This window comes from Xyrauchen texanus, chromosome 5, assembly GCF_025860055.1.
Source record: "Xyrauchen texanus isolate HMW12.3.18 chromosome 5, RBS_HiC_50CHRs, whole genome shotgun sequence".
NCBI lineage: Eukaryota > Metazoa > Chordata > Actinopteri > Cypriniformes > Catostomidae > Xyrauchen > Xyrauchen texanus.
In genome coordinates, this window is record NC_068280.1 from 47653976 (window position 1) to 47668658 (window position 14683).

Here is a 14683-nt window from a genome sequence, read left to right on the forward strand (position 1 = left end):
ACAATTACAAGCGTAACTAAGTATTTTCTTACCTTAAATTGCAACTTTAAACTCAACACATCAAAATCAGGGACGCAACTATTAATTTATGGATCTAGTTGGATTTAAGACCATAAGCAAGTCAGAGTCTGGACTCAAAAATCCCAACTATAGCCTACATAGAGTTCACGCTGCATCAAAGTACTCTGCTAATCCCTAGATTCGGGGAAAACGCATTGGAAGGAAGTAGAGGACAAACGCAAGGGTTCGCGAAAGTGACACACAGTTACTGTGACTAAAAGATGAGAACTTTTCAGCTTCTGCTACAACGTGGTGCTAGCGTATTCCTATCTGCAAAATGTTCCATCGCAGCTTTCACTAGTGTAGATGCCCTTAAGAAGTAGACCACAGTAAAGTTCACACAAGTGTGGGCTTCACAAAAGGTTGCAACTTGTGCAGACCATTCTGAACCATATGACAAATGGGACAATTTATGGTCTCATGTGCAAATCAAGTTGTCAGCTGCCACATTTGACATAAGGCTTTACTATTCTTGGGACATCAGATGGTTCACAATTTTTTTACCCATTAATTTCAGCACATCAAGAATGCTCCCCTTTGTGAATTAATACAAAACATTTGACAACCAGCATATAGGTGTATATTAGAGATGTATGGAGTAAACATAAAACACATTCTACAATACATTTTCGTAGTTAAATGATCTGTGCTTTTTTTTATAGATCATAAAGCAGTTACAGCATGAGCAAAACACAATCACTATTACACAAACATAATCTCTCCATAAATATTTTAAAACACAAATCTCTACGGTCTACTGTCTGGTTTGTTGATATATCTACAGAAGGGGCAAAATGCACTCGATCAAGAGAAAACTAGAAGAAGAAAAAATGTCCTAACCAGGCAAATTTTTCAGCAGCAAGCAATTTGTCTACATTGAAAGCACAGCAAAACATGACACAATCACACCCAATCTAGAGGTCGACCGATAGGGGATTTTGCCAATACCAATAACTAAGGTGGTGGGAAAGGCTGATATCCGATTTATCGGCCGATGGTTTTTAAAATTGACTCATAGAATGGCAAAAAATGTTATATTCTTTCTTTAATATGGAGGGCAAAGGCAAATAGCCAGAATGAATAAAATCTCAAATGCAGTTTATTGTTCAACTGAAGTCGCAATAATAACCAGAACAAAAAATAAGATTTAGTGCATAATGCACGACTTTTATGTATAAACAAGCCTGAAACACACTGGGACTCTTATTTTGTAATAAGAAATGATGAAAAAACTATCGTCAAATAATTTTACAGATAGCAAAAAGCAACTATTGGCACAGATTAATCATCAAAACCGATATATCGGTCTTCCTCTAGTTAGGACAACTCATCTTTCGACTTTCAAGGAATGTCAAACTGCCAACTTCCGTTTTAAAATGTGCGTGAACAAATTCAACATTTTTGTTTTGTTACAGGCCATTAAATACATACATTGTTTTTCATTACACATTTCCAGTTTAAAAGATATTTCCCTTTAGTATGATTAATAATTTAAATAAAATATAGACACTGTATCATAAAATCCTATTATATTAATTCAGTGCCGCAGAAGTAGTCATTAAGACCTTCAAAATTGAAATTAAATGGACAAATCAATATTAAATATTACAATACAAAATATGCCCTCTTTTTGCTTTACATGGTAAATTCTAGAAATAACTCAACTTGATGACATTGTTAACATCTTGCAAAGGTAGATACAAATAAGGCTCAATCAATCAATCAATCATGTAGGATAACCCTCTTACAAGTTTTCAATTTAAAAATGGGAAGATAGATCAGTCAAGCCCATGCGCAAAAATAAGTTTAGTTCATCATTCAAAACAATCAGGCAATCTGTGACCACATAATGTGATTTCTTTTTACAATGCAATGCAAATTATTTGGCATGGCTATGAAAATCGAAAGGTCCTGCAAAATTTTACACAATTTGAGCATGTGCGAAAAGTGCATCCAATCGTAATGCATTAAACCTGACGTTTTTAATTGAAATGTGACAAAAAGCACTACGAATGGGGAACATTTTAGGACTAAACCGGTGTGTGCAACTATTATATTATACGATTACGTATTTATTTTGTGCGGACATTCAACAAGTTCTTTAAAGATAATATCCCCAAACACCAACATATACAAGTAGCTAAATGGCACAGTCCAATATTCATTTCATCAAAAGTATTTTCAGAAATTGATTTACAATTAATTGTGCAACATCTTAAATAGAGACAAATGTATTCTTTTTTTTTTTCGCTTTTAAAAGTTTCCAATTTCTCCAGGTTTTGCCATCAAAATCCCAGTATAGAAGTCTTGCAACTTCATTATTTATTCTAGACGTATTTAACAATAAACCATTCTTCATTCTAACAAATTTTAATAAATAAGACCATATTTATATGTATATATTATACAATATATTAGTTTAACTATGATAACGAAAATAAATCTCTGACATAATCACCATAACATGTCTCTTCATTGAGGATTTGCGGTTACACCCCTGTGGAAAAACTGCTTAAATCAGCCTAAGGTGGTTTGCTGGTTTTGGGTGGTTTTAGTTGGTTTAGCATGTCTCCCAAATCCGACCAGCTCAGAAATGTGCAAAACCTCTCAAAACCATCAAACTAGACATATCTGGACTTCCTAAAAGCATCGTAAGCTTAAGTAGATGGTTTCTACAATCTACCTAGGCTTGTGATGCTTTTGGGAAACCCTGCCCAGGCCAGTTAAGACCAGAAAACCACCTTAGGCTGGTTTAAGCTGTTTATTTTTTTTCAGCCTGTTCATTCACTTCTCTGGACACCAAACCAAATTTACCAGCCCCGTAAGCAAAAAAAAAAAAAAAAAAAACTCGGCCCAGGTATGGAGCTAAAACAATGAAAAAAATATTAGAAACTGACAAAGAAAAAAAACAGCAGGGATTTTTATTTTTTTATTTTAGCTGTAAATATGCAGATTATAAAATTACAGGTTCGACCAAGACCAAGAACTTCAAACATAAATCTCTCAAATTCAGATGTTAAAAATCCAGATCGTCCTATCTTGGCCTAGATCAAACAAGGCCAAAGGTCCTGTTCCACAGTGAAAGCTAGAGGTTATCAGAATAGTTGAATTTAGCATTTTGGCCAATCACAGAGATACCAGAATTCTATGGCTCAGTCTGATGTAGTATAGAACTTTGATTAATTACTGAGCTAATGTTCATTTATAAATGATTGAGGCCGGTCGGCTAATTAAGCATCCGTGAGGGATAAAAGTCGACTGCAGGGGATCATGCGGGAGAGAGAGATCGTTAACGGACATGTCCGTCATGTGTGTGTTTGTGTCTTCTGGATGTTGGTGAGGGCATTGATGACTTCGGCCAGCGGTGAAGGCTCCATAGCGGCGCTCTCCTCCAAACCCGGGTTCTTGGCACCACTGTGAACTGGTTTGATTGATCGTGCTTTCTGGCCACTCTCTCTGTCGCTCTGCGTTGGCCTTTTCCCTCTTTTAAATTTTACAGTTTTTTGGTGGGTTCTACACTGTTACAGGGAGTACCCCCCCATTTTAATTATTTCTGTTTCCCTCCCCTTGTCCCCTCCCTCGTCCAGGTAGATGGGGATGACCTGCCGGCAGACTAGACTTAAAGCACGCCCTCCCCCAGGGAAAGGGGGGGGTGGGGTGTACGTCAGGCCGGGGCCTCCCCAGCCTGTGAGAACAAGGGAGGAATGTGGCAGGGCAGAGGGCGGGGCAGTCCCGTATTAGGCTAGTTCAGAATGCATTAACTTGATGCATTAATTAATCTCAAAATTTGAACCTGTAATATTATAATCTGAATACTTACAGCTAGTTCAACAACAACAAAAAAGTAAAGAAAAAAAAAGAACTACTGTTTAAAAAATACTAATTCCTAAAATACACCACAAAAATCTTGCTTTTTGTCAAAGGAATAGTTCACCCAAAAATTGTCATCATTTATTCATCCTCACGCCATCCCAGATGTGTATGACATACTTTCTTGTGCTGAACACAAAGATTTCTAAACTAATTTTACAGCTCAGAATGGTGGCCAGAACTTTGAAGGTCCAAAAAGCATATCAAGGCAAAATAAAAGTAATCCATATGACTCCATTGCTTAAACCTATATAATCAGTAAGGTGTGGGTAAGACAATTTCTACAATAAATTCTCCTCCCAGCCCAGTAGGTGGCGATAAGCACAAAGAATGCAGATTGCCAAAAACAGAAGAAAAATTATGTGGAAGTGAATGTGGAAATTTATGGTAAATAATTACTTAAATTCAGTAGCATTTCACCACTGGAGTCGTATGGATTTTTTGTATGCTGCCTTTATGTGCTTTGTAGAGCTTCAAAGTTCACTTGCATCATATAGATCTGCAGAGATATTCTCCTAAAGATCTTCATTTGTGTTCAGCAGAAGAAAGTCATACACATCTGAGATGGCATGAAGGTGAGTAAATGATGAAAATGTGTCATTTTTGGGTGAACTATCCCTTTAATTGTCACATCTGGACTTCAAATGAAAAAAATTCAGATTCAAATACTTTCGTCTTTGTTCTAGCTCCATACCCAGGTGGCTTGTTCCCATGGCTTTAAAGTATACATCAAGCCTAAAGCCAAAGGACTACGGTCAGTGTGGGTTTGATAAACAAAAGGGATCTTGTTATTTGTCGCAGACATTTTGTCATTGTCAAAATATACAGTAAAGATTTAAAACTTGTCAGTCTAAGGTATAGTTCACTCAAAAGCAAATCATACAGGTCTGAAACAACAGGAGCGTGAGTAAATAATGATCAAGTTTTCATTTCTGGGTGAACTATCCCTTTAAATCGGTTCTAAAATCTGAGTGGCTTGATTTGTTGTTGTTAATGAGGCTGAAGGTGATTTATTTCTCTAAAAGAAATCTCGTTACCATCATGTTTAGGATTAGGTGTCGTATATTTTGCGAGACTCAACATTCACCTGCTCGAAAAATAAAAGCCCACCAATCACAGTGATCTCACTCTTGAAAATAAAATAAAGGCATAGTTGACTGCTAAGTTCCCTTTCACAAAGCAAATGTGTCATTATATGGTATCTACATGGACTATGAATAAAAAGAACCGTTTTGATGGAGAGAAGCTAGGAATCCTGTTGATCTGCATGCTGCTGACTGCTTGTGGGCGTGTCTGCAGAGGCCCCGCCCACGTCCTGTCCATCGACTCCAAGGCCAAGCCCCTCGTCCATCTGTTCCAGTTCGCTTTGGTCCAGAAGTTCAAAGTCCTCTTCTTCTGCAGGTACAATTGTGATATCAGTCTGCTCCTCTGTGCTTGCTTCGGTGATGTCACCCTCTTCTTCCTCTATGCCGGCTTCCTGTACGGAGGGTGACTCAAGGGCCGATTCCATTGGGCACGGAGGCGTCTCGGTGGGAAGAAATGAGGCCATGGAGGACCCCTCGCTGGCCTCTGTGGAGCGCAATAGGGCTGAGAGAGTGTTCTGTACTACGGTAGAAATGGCTGTGCTCACTATCTCCTCGCTAAGGGCTTCCAGTGACTGTGCAGGTCTAGAGACACCCTCAGCCAATCCCCTATCTTCGTTCTCAGAACCGAGAATGCCTTGGCCTGCCCTAGTTGCTTGTCCGAGTCCATTGAAGTGTGTGTTGACAAAGTGAAGTGGAGTTGATAAATGTTGCATGAGGAGGCTGGTGGGGGACTGGGGTTCTTCCAGGGCACCTGCCTGGTCAGACCCAAGAACACCCAGAGGGAAATGGAACAGACCCGGTTCGATAGAGGGCAGCTCATCCACTGAAGGAAACTCAGCTAGGTCCCTACTGAATGACTCCTCGGGTTCACTGTGCACACTCTGCTGATCCAAGTCTGTTGAAGTAAAGAACGTTTTTAGAACACAAAAATGTAAAGTTAAGCTGTGTTTGTGAAAATTCACACACACACACACACACACACACACACACACACACACACACACACACACACAGCCTTGATCATGACAAATGTTTGTGTAAACTGTTCATAAAACAATTCTCTCTCAAACTGTTACACTGAACAAATCAATTTATGCAAGCATGGTTTAATGAATAACTTAATCAGAAATTCTAATTTATGCAAGTATGTTTCTGTGAATAATTTGGACTAATTCAGATTTGTAAGAATTTTTACGAACCATTAACACAAATGAGAATTTCAGAAAGCATGGTTTGATGAATAATTAACACGGAAATTCAAATTTACAAAAGAATGGTTTTGTGAATCATTTGCACTAATTACATTTTTAAGAATGTTTTACGAACAATTTACACAGAAATGTAAATTTAAGCAAGCATGGTTTGATTAATAATTTAAGAAAAAATTCATATGATTTTGTGAATGATTTGCACAGAAATTCAAATTTGTGCAAGCATGGTTTGACAAATAATTTCTAAATAGTCCAATTTCCAAAATTGACAAATAGTTTTGGGAATAAGTTTCACTAAATAAAAATGTTAATGTTTAACGAACGAATTACAGAGAAATTTGAATTTTTGTGAACAATTTGACAAATCAATTACATAAAAACTTTAAATTACGTAGAATGTTTTGCGAATTATTTGCACAGAAATAAACATTTTGCAAGCATAGATTGATGAATAATTTCATGCAGAAATTCTAAATTACATTGAATGTTTTGGGAATTATTTGCACTAATTAGAATTTTTTTATGTTTAAGTAATTATTTAAACCAAATTTTAAATTTTGTGAACATGTTTGACAAATAATTTACATAAAAATTGAAAATGACGAAGAATGTTTTATGAATTATATGCACAGAAATTCAAAGTTGTGAATTAAAATAAAAAATTTTGTGAACATGGATTGACAAATAATTTCCATTAAAATGTACATTAACATAAGAATGGCTTTGTGAATAATTTGCACTAATTTAAATTTGTAAGAATGTTTTATGAATTAATTACACAGAAATTTGTATGTGCAAGCATGGTTTGACAAACAATTTACACAAAAATGTACATATACATAAGAATAGTTCTGTGAATAATTTTACCTAATTCAAATTTGTAATAATGTTAAACAATTTACACAGAATTCAAATTTGTGCAACCACAATTTGACATAATTTACGCAGAAATTCAGATTTACGCAAGAATGGTTTTGTAAAAGATTTTTTCTAATTCGAATTTGTAATCATTTTTTACAAACGATTTACAGTTTCCAACATATGCAAGCATGATTTGTGCTTTATTTGCAAATAATTTATGCAGAAATACAAATTTACAAAAGTTCGGCTTTGTAAATTATTTGCAACAATTTGAATTTGTGGGAATATTTTACAAAGGATAAAATATTTTATAAAGGAATTTGGTTCTCTGATACAAACTAACTCATTTGAACTAGTCTAAGTTCTGTTTGACCAAATATGACATTAACCACAGATTAAAAAGTAGACCACGTAGTAGATACATTAAAATCAATCAAAATTAAATAAAAATGTAACATGCAAAGTATAAAAATGTATTCAAAACATACAATTAAATTAAGATTTAGGATTTGACGTACCTTCAGAAACATCAGTGAGCTGTGGTGTGGTGGCTCTAGACACAGAGAATCCTCCACTTTCCAGTATAGACGCCTCTTCATCAGAGAGCTCAGAGTCTGTGATGGCCATCGCCAGAGCCGTAGTCTTCACATCCACCTGCACCAAGAAAAGAACCAATCAGTGTCCAAAATGACAGTCAATAACCAATCAAAACAGGCCAAGAATAGTATGTCAAGTAATCAAATATTTCACTATCATCAACGACAGAAAGCCCAACTTTATTCAATGTCATTTATGAACATTTAGTGATTTTTGGTGCAAGAAATCTTGAATAGCATTCAAAGTGGATTTCATGGAGAAAAATATAAAATGCTACAAAAGTGTAGAATTTGGCACCTTTAAGACTGAATATCTCATAGACATAAAACGAAGTCCTTAAATCAGAGAATACTCACAGTAGGGGTGAAACAGGACAACTCCTCCTCGCTCTCACTCTCTGTCTCTGCTCTCGGCTCATCACCCTCTTCCTGCTCCTTCTTCAGCTCTGCACACACACACACACACACACACTTTTACTTTTTACAGAGTAAAAAAGTCTGTGTCAAGACCCCATAATTGTGAGATACTAGCAGTAGGTATACATAATATACTCTGTAGAGTGCAACAGTGCCCGCCCACTTTTTCAGCCATCTAGGTTCCGGAAGTATTTTCCAAAGTATTTTTTCAATGTCACTTCACCATGCGTTTTAGTGATCTCCAATCACTATCATTCAAGATTTTTTCCAATCACATTTCCTCTGCGAATCTGAGAGTTCACCACTATCCTTCCTGATTGCAATAATGCATAGGATAGTTCTTAACCCACTTCTAGTGATTTCAGCAATCTCCTGTTTTCTTTGCTTGATACAGGCCAATACTTTGCCCCTACTGAAACAAAATCACACATTTTCCACGTCCACTGGATACATCTTCTGACATGTTTAAGAAATGAGAAGCTACACACTGCATCAGTTAGGGTTCAAAGAATTGTTGCCAGCTGAAACATATGACATACTACAATAATGATCCAATCATAGGCTCTTAAGCATCTTTTGTGACTTTTGTTTTGGCCAGGCAGTTTATGTCATGAGAGAGAGTGGGCACCCCGAGACACGTTTTGCGGGTTTCGATGGCCGCGCTTCTCTGATTGGTGGATCTTTCTCTGCTGTTCCTTGGGTAATGTAGTTGTTAACCATAAATTCGACTATTAAATACGATTTATATACAATGTAGTTGAAATAAGGCAGATGGATGCCTTCAATGAAAGCATATACCATTGATGAACAACCTCGTAGCTCATGGTGGGTCTGTCTTTAAAGGTTTAGAAGTTACCGTTGAAAACCAATTCGTCTATGGGATAAATTAATGGGATTTTTACTTCCGGAACCAGATCGTTGCACTCTATTGGTTACCACGTAGGTCTAGACCAATACATGTGAATATTACACCAACATGATAATTATTTAAATGCCTGATTGTCCTGTAAATGGCCACTAAATAAAATGCGCAAAAATGTTGTTTTAATATTCCTTAGCTAAACCATGTTTTGGTAGATGCTCTTATTTTTCATAGATTAGGCTACTAGCCTACAGCTAGTTTAGTGTGAACACGGTTGTTTTCAAATTAATATAAAATTGGTTATCGGCCAGAATTTCTATAATTGTGCTTCCCTAGCAGCCAGATTTTCCAGATCAGATGAACAAAAATAAAACTTTTTGGACCCACCAGCATGTCAAAGGGGAATGGGTCTGTGTGTGGGGGGGGGGGGTCGTCGCTATAATGCAAAAATAGTTTATGCTTAAAATGTTGAAGTCCCCGTATACATAAGACAGGTTATAAGGCAAGGTTATCACTTGAAAGCTTAGAATCTGAACTTTAAGAGATAACATCACTTCTGCATTTATGTTACAAAAAATAACAAAATGAGGCCTCAAAAAAAAGGATTATCGCAAAATTAGTGCCCCCTAGAGGTAATAGGATAGAATATTTATATGAAAAAATCTCGCATAGCATTTAAATTTACTGGTCATATATCAAATGAAAGCTCTCATTCTCAGGAACGTGAGAGTACAGTTAATTTTGTTCCCTTAATACCACAGCTAATAACAAGTCATCAAATACAAATGTCTCTTTAATGCGCTAATCACTTCTGCTGTAAGCTCCAAATAGCTAAAATTTCAAATGCAAAAAATGTGTGTGTGCTTGGGTAAATAATTCAATGTTATATCTTAGATGTCCAGAACAACATATGCCATCCAACAGGTAAAGCATGTTAAACAAATCCGAAAAATATGTTTGATGATTATGTTGTATATCATTGCAAAGGGAATGATCGCAGTCTTCTAATGACTTAGTTTGAGCTTCTAGTCCACTCAGAGGCCAAGATTTACCAAGAAATAATGAGGCTGGTACATGAAAATAGAACATTAGAAATTTTTCACAATTATTCCACAATATATTTTTCTATTTTCTATTAAAAAATATATATGTGAATGGGGAGCTTTTAAATTTGAATGTGAAAAATTGCGGGTGGCAGCCCCAAGATGCCCCAAAGTATAAGGGGTCTCATTTCTAAACTATGTCGAACAAGTTATAAACTAAAAAAAGGAATCCCTCTCACTTCTCTTGTCATATTTGCGGCGCTGTGTGTCTCCCTTCATGCTGTAGTCCAGTTTCATCAGAATGGGCTCCAGTCCGGTGTACATTTTCTGGATCAGTTCATGATAGACCACCAATGGCCACAGCAGGACACTCAATACTGAACACAGCATAGAGAACAACACTATTCACTTCTAGCCACCAAGAAGAATCTTCAAGCCAAAAAATGTACTAATGAGAATAGAAACTGTTACTACTTCCACACTTTTTTCCACCTGTTTGAATTGTTGTAACATGTAGACTTGAGTATCATTTCTGCAATTAAATGTGGGGTAGCGAAAACATTTAACCCATCCAAACAGCTATGCTGAGAATACATTTTATCTCTCTCTCTCTCTCTCTCTATAAAGAGAAAATGTAAAATATTTATCTTGCTATTTTGCCTATTTAATATATAGCAGTGCTATATATTACACACAAAGTGTGATGTAAGTGCAGAGGTGGACCTGAAAAGCTGTATGTTGCGTAATTCAAGTAGTTGATCAATAAAGGCATCAGTAAGTGTGTACATATGGATATAAACAAACACAAGCAGGCGAATGATAACATTTCTCACATATAATGTAGGCGATCATAATCCCAGGAATGTAATGTCCAACCACGGCCATTATGAAACATCCTGAACACATCATACCGCAGAACTGATGAGGAGAAAGAGAGAAAGATTAGTAAAGACTTTCTGGGCATATATTTGATCAAAGGCTTCATTTCTTCCAAACATACTTTTATTCTACAAACGTTGTTTAGGGTCTTTTGAAAATGTATAAGACAAACTCCTCCTACAGCTTTAAAGCTAAAGCCACCAAAATTGGCACAGACCTTCAGACTGTTCCGTTATAGTGTGCTATGTCTTTCCTAACAGATTGGGCTTATGGTTTTCACACAGCGGGCCATCAAATATCTGAAAAATCTCAGACATAAATTAACGGAATGTTCAAACAGGCCAACGGAATGGTCAGTAACTCAAACTTTAACTGTTTGAAAATTCAAATGTAAACAAACCCACAAAAGGGATTTAATCTGATTTAAAGTTGCTGTAAACCATTTTAGCCATTCTAGAATTTCCACAAGCTACCAACTTCTTATGAATGTACTGTCTTTGTTTATATCGCTGGTGCTTGACAGGGACTGGACTGTATAATAGGATGGAGGCGGTGCTGGAGTTGAACCTGCATTGGCCTGATTAGCACCTTGCGTGCGTGATTTCACCAAACCCACTTGCGCCCAGATTTAGCGCATGCTTGCGCGAAAATACTAACTCTTCATGGCTATGCCCACTGACTTGGCGAGTATGACTTAAAGCAATGCGCTGTGCATAGCACTTGCGTGCTTAAAATAGGGCCCCTTATGACGGCGCCTTCTGTTAATCAAAAGTTCTAATGAATTGTACTGTAAAATAAGCAACTCTACTTAATATTATTTATCCCCCTTTTCTTAAAATCCTATGCAGTGATTTCCAATCATACTTCCGAACATGCTGTTAGTGTTCTTGGCCCCGTAATTGCTGCTTCTAGCTATTATTTAAAAACGACTTAGCACTTAAAGAGATGTTCCTTATGACACAAATATATTTTCAAGTGGTTTTGGTTTAAGAACAGACCTTTCCATGATTCTGCTGTTTGTATTGAAACATTTCCTGGAAATAGAGGATGAAGGTGAGATAACTTTCAGCAAGATGATGGCTGAGTTCATCGATGCTTAACAAACGTGGCTGCTCCGTTATGGCGTCTCTGTAAAAGCAAATGCATTCATTTTCACAATTAGAACGGCCACAAACTTGATAAGAGAACACAGGGATCATTATTACTGCAAATTAAAGATTATACAGCTAAACTGAAATTGAAATCCAACCATATAGACTGTATGGTTAGTCAATTATCTCATGACATTCCTTGTATTTTTTTTATTTTATTTTTTTAAAGGGGTAAGAAATAATTAACTTACAATGGAAGTCTAAGAGGCAAGACTTTTTGGAGGGTTTAAAAGCATACATGCACAGAAATAAATTGCTTATATTAATTAATTCCATAAAAATGTGTGTTTGTTAAGCTGTAATATTGTCTAAATGGTCCCACTAGAGGTGGGACTACTTTTCTTTAGCCCATAAACATTATAAGTGCTAACATGAGATTAAAGTCTTTGTGTGCATTTTATTGTTTGCCCCAACAATGTGTTACCCCATAGACTTCTATTGAAATTGCATTACAGTTCTGCTTGTTTTTTATTTTTCAAATTGAAGGACAAATTGAAATTATTTGCTTTGGTAATTGAATTAAACATACTGAATTTAAGTTATGGAGCCAAGATGCCACAAAGTACTTAAATTGCATTACTAATCCAGAATACTTTCTAACATGGATGAAATAGTTTTCTGTCAACATAAACAATGGGAAGCATTTACACATCTGACAAGAATAATGTATGAATGTATTGTGCTCTAAATAAACATATCGCACCAGTTTAAACACTTATGGGACGGGGTTGCTGTTAAGACATGCACAGATTATTCACACAATACATACCGTTCAATCACAGCTGGCTCAGGATGCCACACTGTAGAAAATAAAGAGGGCAAACAGTAAGTATACAACAATAAGTATCCATTTAAGTATAGAGCATCCATGCATTACCAGTGATCTGAGGCAGTTTGTCTTTCCATCTCTCCAGTAGAGTCAGACCAATAAGAGACACACTTATGAGGAACAAGGGTCTCAAAGATGTAGACGACAGGAGCCTGAAACACATAAACAACCATTAAAGAATGACACTCTGTTAATAATCCAATTACAAAAAATGAAACATACAGTATGGCACATTCAAAACAAAGTCCATTGTAAATATTTATGTGGTATTTATGTTTATCCTATAGAAAACACAGGTAAAAATCAGTGACCGCTTATTATAATGGTTATAGCAATGTAATACCATGAACTACCATGAACAATGTTAAAAAAAATTTTTAAATAATACCATGGTACAAAATGATTACTAAATTAATATGGTCCTCAAATGAACTTAAAAGAATACAATTGTATTATAGTCATGGTATTGGCATTTTCATAGTGCCATATATATATGGTAATACCATCACCACGGTGCAATACACCATGGTACTGTATGATTACCATATTTCTACAATGGTATTTACATGGTGCTCCAAAGAGTACCACGGAATTACAATCACTGTAGTGGCAGAAAACACATTAATCCGTTGCTCCCATGAACTGCAAACCATCAGATTAACCAGATTACTAACTATCCGTTGGGGTTTATACTGTCACTTGAACATGTTTATATGCGACGACTCTCACCAGAACACCGTGTTGAGCATGAGCGCCGCGATGATGCTGTGCAGCGGCCTCTCCCACACCAGCAGCCGCTGCGCCGAGATCACCGCGGGCTCGTACTGCGACAGCCAGTCGCGCAGACGCTCCCGCAGCCTCCGCAGCTCGGGCTCATCTTCCCCGCCGACAGGCGCAGGGAACCAGGCCTCCAGATCCACCGATGAGGGCCGTCTATTAGCCTCCTCCTCGTCGCTCGCCATTGTCACTTGTCCACTTTTGTTTGTTGTGTGTGTTGATCACGGGGTTTGCTTTAAGAGAGGCTCGTCATGGATTATTAGAAAAAACAAAAACACTGAGTGGATCTTACAGGCTCAAAGAGTGTCACGTGTTCAGTGTTTACCGCGCCCACGAGTGACATCTGTTGGCTGTAAAACATGCACAGAAATGGACTAAAAAAATACATGTATTTGATTTTGTTGTGTTTTTAATAAGAAAGAATATTCTAATACAATGAGAAATATTATCTTGAATTAAAATAGAAATTTACTTATTGTTTAAAATAGGAATACAATATCATTTTATAATATAATTTTTATTTTGCATAGAAATAGTGTAAGTAGATTAAATGGCAATTAGCATGAAACCTGGGCTGCAACACATGCATATTAATGGCCATTTAATATTTAGTTTTATTAAAAGAAATGGATCTTATTTTGTTGTTTTTTATTAGGACAAATACACTAAACCTATTAAAATATTATATTTAAAACTATTTAACTATTAAAATATAAATGCATAATTTCTTTTAGAATAGGAATACAATGTAACATTTATTTATTATATTCATTTAGCATAGAAGTAGAATAAGTAGATTGAACGTCAATTAACATAAAACATGTGCTTTAACGCATGCTTAAAAATAGACATACTGCATTTAATTTTAGAAAAAGAAATGTATTTTATTTTGTTGTGTTTTATTAGGAAAATTTATTATTATTGTTATTATTATTACTATACATTTTCTTTATATATTTTATTCTAAATATATTTTATTTTGTAGTATTTTATTAAGAAATAATATTTTTGTTCAGTGAAAATTGTTATCTTTAAAATATGG

General features: G+C 36.1%; 1 protein-coding gene across 1 annotated transcript; it reads right to left on the minus strand.

Moving 5' to 3' along the window:
• Window positions 1-629: 629 nt before the first annotated feature.
• retreg2 (reticulophagy regulator family member 2) lies at window positions 630-13877 on the minus strand. Its single transcript, XM_052127506.1, has 9 exons — window positions 13594-13877; window positions 12913-13016; window positions 12805-12835; window positions 11883-12012; window positions 10839-10923; window positions 10245-10382; window positions 8041-8129; window positions 7606-7741; window positions 630-5910 (listed from the first exon to the last, which is right to left on the minus strand). The coding sequence occupies exons 1-9, from the start codon at window positions 13824-13826 to the stop codon at window positions 5177-5179; spliced, it is 1680 nt and encodes a 559-aa protein (XP_051983466.1). The 5' UTR covers window positions 13827-13877; the 3' UTR covers window positions 630-5176.
• Window positions 13878-14683: the final 806 nt, after the last annotated feature.